General features: G+C 43.1%; 1 protein-coding gene across 3 annotated transcripts in view; it reads left to right on the top strand.

Annotated features, from left to right (window-relative positions):
- Positions 1 to 972: 972 nt before the first annotated feature.
- kiaa1522 (KIAA1522 ortholog) overlaps positions 973 to 16,659 on the top strand; it is a 29,489-nt gene continuing 13,802 nt past the window's right edge. Inside the window, exons 1-2 of one of the 3 annotated variants that reach the window (XM_026346842.1) lie at positions 973 to 1,306; positions 1,971 to 2,352. In XM_026346842.1, coding sequence (XP_026202627.1) covers positions 2,124 to 2,352 — 229 coding nt within the window. In that variant the 5' untranslated portion in view covers positions 973 to 1,306; positions 1,971 to 2,123. Of the gene's footprint in view, positions 1,307 to 1,970; positions 2,353 to 8,884; positions 9,462 to 16,659 lie in introns of those variants that run through there. The other 2 variants (XM_026346843.1, XM_026346844.1) reach the window with 2 other exon arrangements.

Raw genomic sequence — 16,659 nt, forward strand, 5'->3', positions numbered from 1 at the left:
ATGATATAAGGCATACTTGAGGAATGAAGGCCATTATGAGCACATATGCTGTACTTTTGTCTAAACTCTGACTGACAGCGTCCTTAGGTTGTATGCCAGAATTAGCCCAGGAATCCCAACAGACAGGTAATTTGGCTGCCTCATCTCAGGAGCTAAATGAGGGCAGTGACCCATCTCACAGATGAAGCAGATCTTAACTGTGTAAAAGTTAGATACTGCGTCACATAACAAAGGACGTATGTATGAGTTTGTGGTTGACAAAGACGAAGCAAATTTGCATATTTGAGCCAGATGCTTTGTTTTTATTGCTTTTTATAGTTAAACCTTTCGGCTTAGGCTGATAAAGTCAATGACAGCATATTGGATTGGACCTAAAATGACCCCATGATGTTTGTTGCTTGTGTCAGTGAAGCGTTCCAGTGAAGCCCCTTGTTGCTAATTCATAAATTGTCTTGTGGACTGTAGTCCTATGAGACCTCATCTGCTTGGTCCAGTGGTTCTCCTTCACATTCTAACCAGATGAGCCAGTCCCACGGCACTATCCACATAAACACTCCACCCACTTCTGACAAGTGTCTACCATCACCCACCCACCCGGTGATGTCAGCTTGTCTATTCCCCGCCACAGTGCAATTTGAACCTTGCTTTATATTTCAGTGGCAGACCTTTCTATGTTGAGTGTCAGTGATGCTGGACGGGACTTAAAGATAGCTATTCTCTCGTGACTCGACCTACCTGTCTGCCTAATTGTGTGCATGTCTAACAGGGGGTATCGGGTTTCCACCTGGCTGCACGGTGACAGGAAAGAGCCACTCCCTTTATATCTGTGGAAAAAACAGCTGAACGTCTTCACCTTCGCCAGGCCACATTCCAACACTGGACCGTTCAGTGATCTCGTTTTCCCAGAATCCTTTGTCATCAGATTTCCTTTTTAATTTATTACCTGTCCCCTGTGAAAGCCTATTTTGGCTATCTGTGGATACACTAACCTGAGCTGCCATGATGCCTGTGCTCAAGTAAAAGACCGAAGCTGAAATGTTAAATCCCAGCTGTTTGGTATGTGAGGTTAAGGAACTGGAATTGTGTGGCCGACTCCTGACAGCACTGTGGGAGGAGAGGCTGTCTCTGCTACAGAGGGAGGGACTGAATGTTCAGAGAGCATGGAGCTTCATTCACTCAGCTAAACACACACACACACACACACACACACACACACACACACTCAGGCAGACACACATGCTCCGCAAGGCTGTTCCCAGGCTGAGGGAAAAGAGGGGAGCGCAGGAGAGGACAGCACGCTAGTTGAGTAAGTTCTAGACAGTTGTGTCGGATCATTTTAGAGCGCACATTTTGCATTGTTTACCTATGTAAATCTAGAATATTAGAATTGCATGTTTATGCATGTGTGTGTGTGTGTGTTGATCTGCGTTCTTTATATGCATGTCATTACACAGCAAAACCTATGCATTCAACGTACTTTCCACTGGTAGTTTTATTGCGTTTAAGTTTCTTTCTCTTTCCTAACTCACCCATACACGTCTCTACTGATTTGAACCACATGTCACATACTGTATGCACGAACACGCACACATATAGACACAGCAGAGGTCCAATTCTCCTCCCTGGGGCTTCTCGTCTACATACACAAACTGAGAGAGTAGAAAAAATGGAAAGTGGGGGCGGATGAGTGAAGGGAAAGCTTTAGTAGCACAACATGGGAATGCTCTACATGATACAGTCAGACTGGTACATTTTCTCTATTCTCTGTTCTGCAGGCATGGCCACTATTTATTTCCACCTTGTTAATTTACAGTTATCCTACATGAGTTTCACTCACTGCTTTGAGAGGAACTCACTACTCTAAAAGTTGCTCTTTTTGACCAGGCTGTTTTTGCTTTGCCCTGGCTTTCGTTTTTAGCCTTCTTTCTCTTTCCACTTCACTCATCCTGCTGGTGTCATTGTTGTCCCAGGTGGTGAAACCCAGGAAAAAACAGGGGGACACTGGGAGAGGCCAAAGAGGGACTTACAGTAGGGGTTCGTCAAAGATTGTGCGACCTGTTTCCAAAAGAGGACACACTGACCCAAGTGGAGATACCGAGCCTCAGCTCCCAGGACCAACCTCCATGATGTCCCGGAGGAGGTCTACAGGCGACTTGGTTCCCAGGGACATCACTGAGATCTTAGCTCGGGAGGCGAAGGCTCAGCGAGGACAGAGGAAGCCGGGGAGCTCCCTGGGACAGGCTTTCAGCTGGTTAAAGGGGAGCCGCAGGAAGAAGAGCAATGCCAATGCACTGAATCGAACTTGCGGGACGGACCCCAAAGTGGGACCTCAGAATCATGACCCTGCAAAAGGTGAGTGGATCATTAAACTCACTGTATACTACCTTATACTTGACCCTGACCTTAACCCTATTTCATTTGTGTGCTATCATTAATGCAGCAGAGTATTATCACCAGTACGTGTAGTTCCCCTCAGCCCTATGGAGCAGTTTAGCACCTTTCAGCTGATTGTTTTGGCTTTTTTCGTTCACTCTAACCATTCTCATAAACCTTTGTAGCCAAGCACAAAATACCAGACGGTACTAGTGATAATGGAAGATTTAAAAATTTAAAGAGGCAGATACACATTTCCCATAGGAGCTGATCTGTATCTTCTGGATGTTTAAATGTGCAAGTGTTTGCGAATACATGTTGTTGTGCATGCATGTCAATATCGTGCATGCAGTACCTACAGTTTCTGTTAAAGTTAAAGGTGCAATATTCAGCTTCAGCTATTGCTAGCATGACACATGAAGTTAGAAGAAGAAGTTCTGTCAGGATGGCTAGTCCTTGTCAAGGTTGAAATTAGTTGAGGATCACAGGGAGCCACCCTTTGCTTGTTTGGCAGCTCTGCTGTTTAATTCTGTCTTGTTTTGTCTCTACAGACACAGACGGAATGATGTTTTTCAGACAAAAGGAATTTGGTTTCTGTTTAAGATAAAATATCATAAGAGATGTTATTGCTGTTCCCGTGCATTATAACCAGGAAATAGTGACACGCACACAAACATTTGTAGACCAGCACAGGGGTCTAATCCCCTTTTCTGTTTACTGATGCATTTGCTTTATCGGCAGCACAGAGATTACCCACAGTCCCTGTTTCCTGTTTTTGTTTCACCTCTAAAGCCGTGTCATTCTCCTCTGTCAAGTGTGTGTTACTGTAGTAACTATCCAATAACTCTTGAAATCCACATTCACTGACTTTTTCTGGCTGCTTTCCTCTGTGGGTTTTGTTCCACTAAAAAGAGACTTCCATGATCCCTTATTATGCTTTGTACTGCGGTTTTGTAGGGTCTATGGAGAACTATCAATACTGGATGGGTAACAGACAGTGACTCCATTTGCAACCAAAGATTAACTAGTAGTAGGGCTAATAATTTTCCAGCAGAGGATGTGGTCAAAGGCTCATGTTAAGAATGTGTGGGAACCATTTTTGGGCTTTTTGTCTCAGTAAGTTTTGGATATTTAATTTAAACAAGCACTGTCAAATATGTTCAAGAAACTTCGCTTTACAGCTAATTAGTTTTTCATCTGTTGTTTACTATGAAAGTTTTATTTTGAAAAAAACAAAACAAAACAAAAGTGAAATCGAAAGTGGAAGTGGGATTTGTTCCTTAATTCACCGACGTGAACAACTGGTGCTCTCTGGCTTACCTGTGTGTGTCTTTCAACAAATTGTGGTTTATTCTTTTGCACTTTGTCTTACACAGAAGAGTGTGGGAGTCCTGATTTCCCACCGGTGAATAACTGGGCCATTGTACCTTTATTGTCTCCTCGCTGTGTTTCATTCTTCCGGAACCCGCTGGGCGACTTTACAAACCTGACAAGACAGAACATAACACAGATCCACACATGGATCAGCACACACACACTCATCCTCCAGACACTTACTCGTACACATCCTCATACTTTCCCTTGTCTAAATGCTTGGTCTATATGGTGATACTGGTTTGGCGTGTTGTTGGATGTCATTGGTACAGTGGTTTGCATGTCGGCCCATAACAGGAAGTTACTGTACTTGGGTATTTAGTCGTCATTTAGCCTCTCATCCTTGTGACTTTCGTTTGGATAAACCCTGCACATCTTTGTATTATCCTCTAAACCCAAGTCCCTTACACATTGCTCTTACCATAATATGTCTTTGTTAGCGAGTTTACATTGGCTGTGTTACCCCTGAATGACTGGCTCAGCCCTGCTTGTCCATGATCCAGAGCTGTTCAGTCCAGCTCTGACTGCCAACTATATTTTACAGAGATTCCTTCCATAAAAAAAAAAAAAAAAAGCTGTCTTTGATGTGCTGAATTCTTGGGAGAAGTTTTTTTGTGTGTGCTTATGTGTCTGTGTGTGAGTGCGCACAGCAGCCTGGATGCCAGATTTGGCCCTGGAGTTTCGCGATGCAGAGGAGAGATTACAACGAATCACAAAGCACCATTCAGCCCCTGAGAGGACTCTCAGGGAGCAGTCTCTCAATGCTTTTTTAATTAGAGCGAATTCTCTGCACATGCACACAAACATGTATCTCTCGTTCCCTTGTCTCAGGTTTTTGCAGTCCTTGCCTATTCATTGCCACATATTACTGTTTTTGATTTGCTTCTCAGATTGCTTAACACCCTGTATTCAGCATCACTGTGGGTGTGTTGGACTTTGCTGCTTGTTATTGTGTAATCAACGTGTGTTTATGGTTGTGTGTGGACATTTGGTGTGTGTGTGTGTGTAAGGGTGTGTGACCGAGTGCTACCCTGTATCAGAGGGTATCTCTGTGTTTGTGTGGCAGCAGCATATTGCTCAGGCTTACGGCGGCGCCAACCCAGCGCGAGCACTTATTACATCACCCACACACACACATACACACACAAGGGCGTATAGAGGCCCCGCAACTACCTGCTTTGTCCGGCGCAGCCTGTCTTCGGCTGCCGGCTGTTTAAGCAGTGAGGTCATTTTGCGCAATCCCTGGGATCCCTCGTGTGCGTCTGTGTCATTGTTTTGTGAGTGAGGCTGCGCGCGTCTGCATGAGAATAGTTTTTATTGTGTTACAAGAGTGGCCGTGTAAATCAGTTTGTGATGGATCCTGCTCTTTGCTCGATTTTCTCTCTGTTCGCAGGAGTTTGCGCATGCATGTGTGTGGCTGCCACATCACAAAACACAGTCAGGGTGTGTAGATTCACAAACTATAATGCAGATTACAGACCTGGCAGAGTAATTGAAGAGCAAACATCTCATTACACAGAGAACATTGTATAAAGTCTTAGCTCTATTACAGGCCACAACTCAGGGCTACTTTAATAGAGCTTGACAGGATGAAGAAAGTGGGTGTAGGGCAAAGGAAGGCATGCGACAGAGACGGAGGAGTGTGAGAACCGCACAATGTCCCCCTGCAAACATCACTCAGCACTTACACACTCACTTTGATGGGCGAGGTAATTTTACCTGGGTAAGCAGATACCGCCAGGCCTCATCCATCACAGCAGACCTAAAGCCACGCCGGTGAGGTAAACGTCTCCCAGGCAACGGCATTGTGAGGTTCACGTTGCCCTGGCAGCAGTACCGTGAGGTAACAATAGGTTCTGACTGCGGTGCGGCGAGTGAGACATTATTCGTCTTTCAGGTCACGTTCTAACGTGGAGGTGTACTGTAGAGCGGCGTGCTGAGAGATCTGTTGCAGCAGAGAGACAGAATGAAGATAGCGGGGAAAGAACTGGAAAGCATATTAAGAATTGAGGTCACAGCCCCCCCCCCCCCCCCTGGTCTTGTTTCAGCATTAATCAAGTTTAATTTCACCCTTATAATAATATGGGTATCTACTGTCCACACTCATGCAATGTTTTGTCACATTTACTGTAGCTGTGTCGGCTCCTTACAATATTTTGTGACACTATTTTGCCTGATTTCTTTGGAGAATATAATGCCCCACGTCCTTCCTGATGTTCCTAAAATGACTTTGCAATCAACATTTAGAGCTTTTTTTTTTTCTTATTGTTTATGGAATACAAGCTAATGGGTTGTTTTATAGGAGATGGAGTTTGTTTGAAGTGGAGGAGGAAGCAGCTGGAAGACATCAGAGTGGGACAGAGGGAGTGGGAGTCTGTATACACGTGGATATAGAACTGTGTGTGTGTGTGTGTGTGTGTGTGTGTGTGTGTGGCTCCTGTTATGTAACATGTTGTAATAGATACACCTGTTGAACACTGTTTACCTGATGCATCTCAGAACACCGATCAATGACACTTCTGTTTGTTTCTGATTTAAGCTGCAGCTCCACATTATTGATATTGATCATCTTGTCTCACAAACTCTCAAACTCACATTTGTGTTAACAGGCTGCAAATTCCCCATAAAAATATGTCTTATATGTGTCCTCACCTAGCCAGACCATAACTATAAACAAGGACCAATCACCAGGCCTTGTACTCTGCACCAGCAGAACACACGGTTTGTTCCTCTCCCCCTTTTCTGGACAAATAAAATAAGAATAAAACGAAGCTGGAGGATAGTGGACACACAGTGACATTCAGAGTATTGTGGGCTTTTCCCAGAATTTAGTAAAAAATCAGCTGGAGTTAACAAAACGTGAAACTTAGAACATCGCACATGTGCTGCAGCTAATTACCCTCTTTGCCTGGAGGTGGCACATGTTAGCATCTCTCTATCTCACTGACTAGACTTGAACTGCAGGTCTGAGTGAGGATGCCTTACAGGTCTGTGGCTCTGCAGTTGGACATTAGTGATATTATTGAATTGAGTCTCTGAGTTTTGTTTATTGTGATACCAGAGCCTTGCCACAAGATGGAAGTGCTGGACCGGTGTTCTTCGAATGTGCACGTCAAGACTTTTAATTGACTCCGCTACGGTCACATGGATCAGTTGTGGTCCATGTGACCATTTTGTTTTAGCAGAAAATCAGGTCACTAGTGTCCGAATCCTGTCGCGTCTGCACCACTAAAAGTACAAAACCACTTAAAGTCGGCTCTCTAATCCTGTGTTACAGTCTTGCTAATGGTCACCCTGACAACTACTGTAGCATCCCTAAGGGCTGTTCTTTGACAACAGCATTCCTCTGCACAAATTTCCTCTTCATGAACACGTGTACATGCACACACACACACACACACACACACAGAGTGATTCTCTCTGCTCTCCTTCGATTTCCTCGCAGCTGTCAAATTCTAAAACCTCTCTTGACAGTGACACAGGCTTTGATCACTCTCATATTTAAATGTATCTAGGGCATGTTTGGCACACTTAAAGTAAAGGCAGGGTACAGAGCATCCAGCACACACCAGTACAGACACACACTGAGTGCACTCTCATAGATAGTGTAGCTGTGTGACAGATAGAGATAGCGAGCACCGACTACTCCAGCAGCACAAATGTACTGGGTGTGGTCCTGTTGGGGCTGCATTAGGAAGCATCATCTCTCACCGATCACTTCATCGCAGATCACTTTACACTTTGCAGTGGGAAGCTTGAGTGATTTCATATCTTCACGTGCTGTCATTTCAAGCATTCATAGTCATATTAAGACATTACCAGTAACTTCTCCTGCTCTTAAAACACCAAATCGATTCTCGAGAAAAAAGAAAAAAAAAAAAAAAAAAGCTGTGTAGTAGTAAATGATTCTCCTAGCTGCGCTTCTCTTTTTCCCCTCCCCCGTCTGTAAATCAGCTTTTTATTGGAGGCTTTTTATCTTCAAGCAGCCCTCTACACATCAGAGGAGTATAGGGGATGGAAGGGAGGGAGGAAACGTGATGAGGGTGACCATGATGAAGAGTGCGTGGTTTCATTTTCTTCCTCCTCACCTTCCACGTCCTTTCCCCTTCCTCCACATTGTTCCTAGAAGCACTCAGTTTTGCACGATGGTAATTTCTCTTCTTCCATATGTTTCTCTTTGACCTCCTTCTTGATGACCACTATCAATCCGCACTCTCTGGAAGCGGTGACAGCGCTCTTTAAAAACAGCAAAGGCCTCAACACCAGTGTGGGGACATACCCTGCCGAGTGGGACTGTCCAGCACCATTATACATGCTCTTTTTTTTTAGGTGTGGAGGGAGACTGGATGAAACAGAATGCAAGAAAAGAGAAGGAGGATGAGTTACAGTACAGATTAGGGAGTTGTTTGCACTTTAGCTGTAACTCTAACTGCCTTATTGTCTATTCGCTTCTTCATGTTCGCTGAATATTGTCTCACATTACTGTGTTGTTGCTCTGTGTAGCATACTGTAAGTAGTGGTGCCACTCTGGAACCCCCCGCCCCACGCCCCATCATCTGGCTCAGCATCTGCATTTTCTCCAGGCACAGCGAAACAAGCTTTGATCTGTCTGACCAGTAGTCCGGCACGTACAGTATCCTCTCTTTTTCCAGTTTTAATCTGTATTTGTGTGATCATATCCCTCCGCTGTAGTTTAGTTTTTAGTTGTTTTTTTTTTTAGTTTCCACTGCTGTCTTTGTCTCAGTATTCATTCCATCTTTTAGTTGGTCGTCTCTGTGGATAAACACCACAGACACACTGCTCTCTTCCCGTCAGCATCTGCCTGCGTGTGTGACAGAGGAATCTGGGTTTTCTCTGTCACCGTGTTGTGTTGACAGTATCTGTCAGCTGCTCTTAAAATGGTTTGCAACAAAGACAAGTGATCTCTGCTCACAAACAGAGGGAATCATTGCGGCTACACAACTCAAGGGTTCCATTAACTGATAGTTAGGTGTGTGATTAATCTGCACGCTTGCGTTTTTGCCCCTCTCCAACTCTTAAAACGCTCAGTTGTGTGAATTCTCGGCTTGGCAGCAGAGCTATCACAGAGAGGCAGAGAGTGGGAGGGGCACTTGCTCACAAGCACACACACACACACACACACTTGGTAGTGAGCTCGTCAGTGTTGGATGCTGCCGTTTCTTCAGCAGCTGGATATACGTGATCAGAAGTGTGTCTTCTAGGAGAGCAGTGCTCACTGGAGTGTTTGTGATGTATTTTCGCGTTCTGGACCTGCGTTCGTGCACAATTTGGAGCAAAGGAGTGTTTGTTTTTTAATAATGGTGTTAGTGGGTCTTTAGCACACATATACCTTACAGAGGTGTGTATGTGTGTGTGTGTGTGTGTGTGTCAGCACAGGGCTGAAACAGCAGGAATAGTTTGACCTCAGGGATTCAGAAGCTTGTTCTTGACTTTGACTCAGGGGTGTGTTTACATGCTGGAGAGCGAGGGACTCAAAGGCAGGAAAATAGGTGTGATGTTACAGGATGATGAGATGATAGCTCCTGTTTAGGGGCGTCACGAATGCCCCAAAATGGGAAACAGTGTCCAGAAGAAGAAGAAAAAGGTCCAAAGTGAGAAGAACTGCGCTGCACCCCAATCCCCACCTTGGACCCCCAGTCAGGAAAAACCAAAAGGCTTCTGGCTGTTTGGACGTCCAGAAAATCTGAAAACAGGTAGGACTGAAGCAGGAAGGGTGTGAAATGTTAATTTATAATCAGGTGCTTAATAGATTTAGATGTATAGCTATAGAAAATGTAACTCACTGTACTATGATATGTATAAAATATCACAACCGAGGGGTTCAGAATTGGAGCTAGTTGGTTGTGTATGGACTGTGTGTGTATGTGGTCATGTGTGTGTGTCCTACAGTAAGCTTTTTAGGTGCAGAGTGACAATATTCCCATGCTGACTTTACCTTAGTCAGCTTCAAGGTTTCCTGCCTATTGCTCAAGTATGCAGAAGAGGATTGTGTGTCTGTGTGTGTGTGTGTGTGTCTGTGCGAGTGTGTGTGTGGAAAAGAGTTGTTGTTTTTCTGTTTTCATTCGGATTATTTGTTTTATCTGATGAGTTGGAACAAGTTATGACAACTTTTCGAAATCAATATGTCTGAGCAACCTCTACCAGCAAAAAAAGATTTGCTGATGAATCCAAGTTTGAGATTTAAGACAATAACAGGAGGACATGAGACAAACAGGAGACATACTGTTGTCAACAGCGTTATGAGTTACTGGGCGTAGATTGATGGCAACTTTATCCGTTTAAACTTAAACAAACATCATAATAAATTTATAGAAAATGCACTTTATGGCATTAGACTGAGTGCTTTCTGAAGTCACTGCATACGAACAATGTGTGTGTGTGTAAGTGTGTGTGTGCTAAGAGAGTGGGTATTATTTTATGAGTTTGCGAGTTTTTATTGTCAAACCATTGCATCTGCAGTGGGACACAGAGCTTAGCCTGTCCTGTGCTGCTCACTGTCTCTATTAACAAGTCCCTGAAGCAACAAAAACCACCTGACAAACAGGTTTAACACAAGCTCACACTCACAGATTGTCAGATAATGTTCTGCAACTGTGATTTGCCTTTGACAAGGCTGTTGTTGATGTTGTTGTCTTCTGTTCTGGACTATTTTTACTCGGCTATTACTCTACTTGTTGTAGAGATACTTTTACCCCATCTCTCTATTATATATTATACTGCTTTACTGATCATAATTGCAAATATTTCTGAACGGTCCCAACTTTGGCAAAGAAGAAAATATTCCTTGGATACAATTCTTACTGTTAGATAAATGTCTACCCAAGGTTTACTTTATATTACATGTGGGAATTCTACTGAAGTACTTTTAGGCAAAACTGTAAGTATGAATGTAAAAAACTGTTTGATAGTTACGACAAATGTTTGCTCCAGCTTGAATAAACACAGGGGTAAATATGTTTTATGAAAAGATGTTGATGTAGCAATTTTTCCCCCAAAGAGATGTTTAGTAAAATCTATTCTACAGCATGGCAGTCGTGTATTACAGTATTACAAAATGCATTTGTCTGCTTGTGTCCTCGTGCACTGTGATATATGAACAGCATTAGCTGGAAGCAAACAGCAATAACCATCAGGCCAAGACAGATCGATTCTTAGTAGACTTTCATTTTTCTAATGCAGTTACACTTTCAGATGAGACAAATGCAACAGTTGTAGCCTGTAAAGAACAAACGATTTCCATATTTCAGTTTGCTCTTTCGCCAACATGGCTGAAATTGGTCCACAATGCTACTGTACAAGGACGTGGCTCACTCTGTTGAACCCTGTGTGGTAATGGTTGTCAGTCAGCTGTCAGCAATACTGGGCAGTTCGGGAACTTGTGTTAACAAAACATCCAAACAAGTGTGGGTGTCTGGTTTCCAGTCCTCACAAATTCAGATGGCTGTTTGAGGCTTAATACACGGTTTTAGGATGAAAGTTACAGTTAGTTAGCGATGATTAAGGTAAGGGACTAGAGAATACATTACGTCAACAAGGGTCCTTACAGCGATAGAGGGACACCACTGTTTGGGTGTGCATAACAACGAAGGACTCACTGTGCATAATGACTGTGGGGGCACACCAACACATCTTGATTTCATTTTCTCACAGGGTGGTCGATGTCTGTGGGGGTGTGTGCGCGATCGTCATCCTCTGTTCTCCTGAATTCGCCAACCTCATTCACGGGCAGTTTATTCAGAAACTTGCAGCGTGAATGCATTCCTGCATACCAGTTGATTTCCTTATGCATGGGCACCCGTCGAGCAGACAAAAACACACTTCTCTGAGCACTGTGAATCGAGGGCTCCATTCCTGTTTTTTTTTTTGTATTACCTAAAATACAGCCAGATACCAAATGCTTTAACACCACACTAAAGGCAGGAACTATGCAATATGTACTCTTGGTGCCGCACTAGCACCGCTCCCACAGTAGGTGTAGCAAGCTGGGGAAACATGCAGGAGATGAACACAGCCTCACTATGCTCCTGGAATACGTGTTGTATTTGTGGTTTTGGCCACGTTCCAAGCCAGAAACCCTGCCTGCGTCCTTCACAACCCTTGAGAGGTCTGTTTGTGTTGTGGAAGTTTTGGAACATTTCACACACTGAGAAACAACTGGACATCACACATGTAATGGCCTTTTCTGTATTTTTGGTCAAGGTCATCAATGGGAGTGTTTTGTTCTTCACCTCGTCCTCCCCACTGGGCCTCGCTTAGTCACTGGCCACCTTGTCTTACAGGAGGATGGTAGTTTATTTAATTCTGGTACATCCAAACCACCTTAAGAAATCAGTATGAAGGTGGCAAGTGTTTAGCTTCATGCTCTTAGAAAAATCTGAGCTGAATGTCTATTAAAGTGATGGTGTTATCCTCAAAGCTGGTGACATTTGTCAAGTAAGAGCTGACAGTTACAGTATGTAGAGTGTCTCTCTTATGGAGGGATACCCATGGATTCGCCGCAACTTTTCAGATTATGTTTTCAAGTTGTCTGTCCGTCCTATTCTTGTGAATTTCACAAGAATAGAATCACAGGAATGCCTTGAGGGAATGTCTTCAAATGTGCACAGTACAAATGCAGCAAGTCATCACCAGAGAATGTTTGATGAAAATAACTTTATAATTATAATTTTATATACATTTTCCTGTTGGAGACTTCTAGGATGAAACTATGTCCTCATTGACTGGGCGTGTTTGTCTGAACTCAAACAGTTAAAAGATGCAATACGGCGGAAGATGTTGCCAAGCTGAGTCACAAAGATGCCTATTCATCCGGTGATGTGAACATGGAGACAGTGGCTTGGTGGCTTGTCTCGCTATGAACTCACTTTTCTGCATCCACGGAGCCACAGGTGGTCAGTGACTCAGAGCAACCCAGACACACACACACACACACACACACACACAAAAACACTTACACATACATGCACAGCAGTGTCGTCTTTTCATTCTTGGGCTATGAAATCATCTGATGCAGCTGATAGGTCTCCAGATGTTTCATATTACCTTTACTCTGGAGGGGAGAGCCTCAGCTGGCTACATTACAATCGCTCTGAAAAGCTCTCTGCATTCAAATGAGATGTCAAATAAACCTGAACACATTGTTGGAATCAAGCCTTCTTTTTTCCTCTTCTCTCTCCTCTGCTTCTTCTCCTTTATACTCTTATCACATTGACCTTGGATTGTTGGCTAGTTATTAATCTCACAGCGCTCCAGAGGGGACATTTTTGCACATGGACACAGTGAGATTTCGACTGAATGCTTTGAATGGACTGTGCCAAAATGGCAAATGGCAGCTTAAGGGACACTCAAGTATTGAGAGTTGAAGAACAGTGAAAGCTGATGACAAAATTAGGATTGCAGAATAGAGAGGGGGTAAGCACACTGTCTCCAATTCGAGAACAAGGCCGGCAGCCATTTTCATTACCACTGTCTTGTGCTGGGTGTGATATTCCATATTCCATTATCTTTCTGGGTAAGGCTCGCCTAAGCCTTTTGATTTCTGGCTGTAAGACGCTCCCTTCCCGATCTTCCTTTGAAGAACCCATTTAGTGTGTGCCACTGTCAAAGTTGCTGACTCTCCACAGAGAGGAATACACACAGTTTGATGAAGAGAGGATGATATCTGCACCCCACATCATCTTTCAGACCTGATCTTTTATGTTCTAGTGCCGTTTCCCTCCGTGCATCTCACCGCTCTCTTCTGCTTTTCAAGCATGGAAGCAGTGTGTGCTAACAGGTACATCTCCACAGTATCAATATACAGTATAACCCTTCTGTGAGTTTATTTTATCTCTTTAAAGCCACTATTCCTTCCATGTAAGACACAACAATAGGGAGAATGAAGGAATTGTTCTCTTCACCCGTCCATCATGGTAACGTTTCTCTTTCTCCTATAAGCTCACAGCCCTCAGTCTGTTTAAAGCCTCTTTGAAAACCCTCTCTTTCCTGTGACATTAGGTTTCTCAAGACCACAAGCGCAGCACAGCCTGTCTCGGCTCTGCATGTTTTAATTGTCGTCGTCAATTTTCCACCTCTGACATCATGTTTTGGCCTGTTGCACAAAACTGTCGCAGCAAAATGTTCTTTAGACGTGAAGGGTGATCATTACTTTCTTCCTCCATTCTGTCCTCTCATGCCCTTTAGCAGAAGGAACTTTTGTTTTCATACTTTCAATTAAAGGACATAGTTTCTTTTTTTTCTGCAGCATGCAATTGTGGTCAGTCCTAGGTTAGTACTCCGGTCCTAAATGTAGCATGGGAACATTATAGCCATCACATGGCAAATCTAGAACATTTTAAAATTGAGGCTAATTCCTTTTAACGCATGTGCAAGTCGCAGGCTTGCAAAAAGAAAGCATATGTGAAGTGTTCGAATGCCTGGTATTTTTATGACTTGACCCAAATTTTAGCTTAAGTTGCTCATGGGAAAGAAATGTTATTTCAGTTTTGGTTTGGAGCAATGTTGAGCTCATTACTTGCTTTAAATAATGATACACTTATTACCTGAAGGCACCAAATACACCACATATTACATTAAATTCCATTATAACCCTTAGCTTAATTAAAGCTGTGCTAGTCAACTATTTCAAACAAACAACAGATCAAATAACTTGTGTGTGGCGAACCCACAGGGAATATTTACCCAGTTCTGCTGAGCCTTTCAGTGTCATTGTTTCCACATAGTAAAAAAAATTAATAAATAAAAAGTTTTAATTTAATCCACTGTTTGCTCCTGTGTCCCCAACACCAAACGCAAGACAACGTTAGTGGAGAAACAACTGAACATAGCGGAGCATTGTTGTGTTAACGTTGCGCCATTGGACTTTGTGTCTGAGTAACATTTATTCTATGTAACATGTCACCACACACAACACTGCTCACGACGGTGCCGCTCAGATCTCCTGATTCTTCTCTGTATCAGATTGACGTCTATGTGTCTAGCATGAAAGGGCTCAGTGTTTTTCGGTTGCTTGGTAATGAAACTCATTCCAGTGGCTTCCTGCATCGTCACCTAAATTGAATTATAGCATCACACCATCCCATTAAACAAGCACGGATACACACACGGAGACCTGTGCGTGACCTCGCTTTTCAAATGTCATTATTTGAAATCTGGACGCGACTTGGGTTTGACAGATACTGCTTATCATTTTGAAAGGGAAAGAAAATGTGTCTTTTATTCCTCAACTACATTGTCTAATCTGTAATTTGAAACCAGCGAGTGTCCTGCCCACCCGATGGAGAAGAAAACAGAAATCAAACGTAGGATTAAACTTCACTAAAATTAAGTTATGCATCAATCAAAGAGGCATTTACTGCCTGTCTCAAAGTGCTCATTTAGAGTTTTCTCCTGGCACAGCTCAAAATAAATCTGGTTTCGGAAGCTTCAGCATTTTTTTGCCTTGACGTGTCTTCTGTCTAGGTTTAGAAAACTAGTACTGGAACAAATATGTTTGGATTTCACATTAAATCAGAAATGTTGACTACTAGTTGCAGTAATTATTCTAATAGATGTTTGATCTTCTTCATATAACTCTTTTTGGTGCGTACTTACATGAGGATGGCTGTGAACTTAACAACTGTAATGTGGGAACTTGGAGTTTGCTGCTTTGTATTTGCACTTGGATGTTCACAAAAGCACTTCTCTTTTCTCAGGGCTCTTGTGCAACCTCACTGTTAATATAACGCAATGTTGTTTTGATACTGCAGCTGCAAATCTTTTCTACTCATTGACAATTTTTATCTAGGATTTCCTGAGGTTTGCAAACAATGAAATGCCAACACAGGCTTTTTTTTTATTTTTATTTATTTTTTTTTTTTGGAGATCATACAAAAAGAAATTCATTATAAAAATCCTTTTTTGCACAAACAGCTGTCATTGACCCTTAAATGGCTTTAGTCATTCTACTGGTGTCAGGAGACCTTGGACTCGTGTAGCAAGGAGGTTACACTGGAGAGCGAGTCCGTTCCAAGCAGATGGTGTCGAGCCAGCGCCAGTCTTGGCCTGATTTGGCACTTGAGCGCTTGGCAGCAGGTTCCCTCAAACACGCTGTCGTCTTTCTTTTCACACAGATTCAAAATGGTTTTGACTTGTTTACGAAAAAGAAGCTTAGTTCACCGGCCGTGCATAATAGGATTTCGCTGAGGAAGAGTGTGTCTCTGCGACGCGCTAATGAAGTCGCACAATTGGCAGAATGAGTTGTTGTTCTTTGGGCAGTAGGAACACACACACAAGTTGACACCCAAACACACACTGCCACGCACACACACCCCTCGTTCACAGCAAATCCCACATGTACGCACTCTAGCATTTACACTGCTGATGAACACTAATACTTTCACTGTGTGTGTTACACGTGTGGTGTGTCTTGAAAACAGGCTGCGTCTGTTCAGGCCTAATGTGTCCGGCATGATCTGGATGACACACGGTCAAATGAGCGTTAAAGCCGTCAGTCTCCTCACAGCTTGTACCTCACAGCTCACAACCGAGGACGTCAGAGAAGGTTTTTTTTCTTCATCTGAACTCTGCTTTTCTGTGACAATGCTGAGAAGCAGCAACACTTCCATGGTGATAGTAGGAGTACTCCATCCTCAGTCTACAAATCTCGGTTTCCCATCTGTAAACTCTCTTTCTATGTGCTGAATCACATGTGACCAAACCATTATAACAGACAGAGAGTCCGTGCACAGGAAAGAGCAAGGGATGATTGTCTCACAGAAAAGACCACGTCTGCATATCTTTACAATCTGTATAATTTCCATGAGAGGATGAGCCCATAAAATGATGTAAATGACATTTGGGTAAAAAAGAAAAGCAGATACAGACCTCACATTTAAATTTAGTAATGAGACA

The sequence above is a fragment of the Anabas testudineus genome, chromosome 11 (assembly GCF_900324465.2).
Source record: "Anabas testudineus chromosome 11, fAnaTes1.2, whole genome shotgun sequence".
NCBI lineage: Eukaryota > Metazoa > Chordata > Actinopteri > Anabantiformes > Anabantidae > Anabas > Anabas testudineus.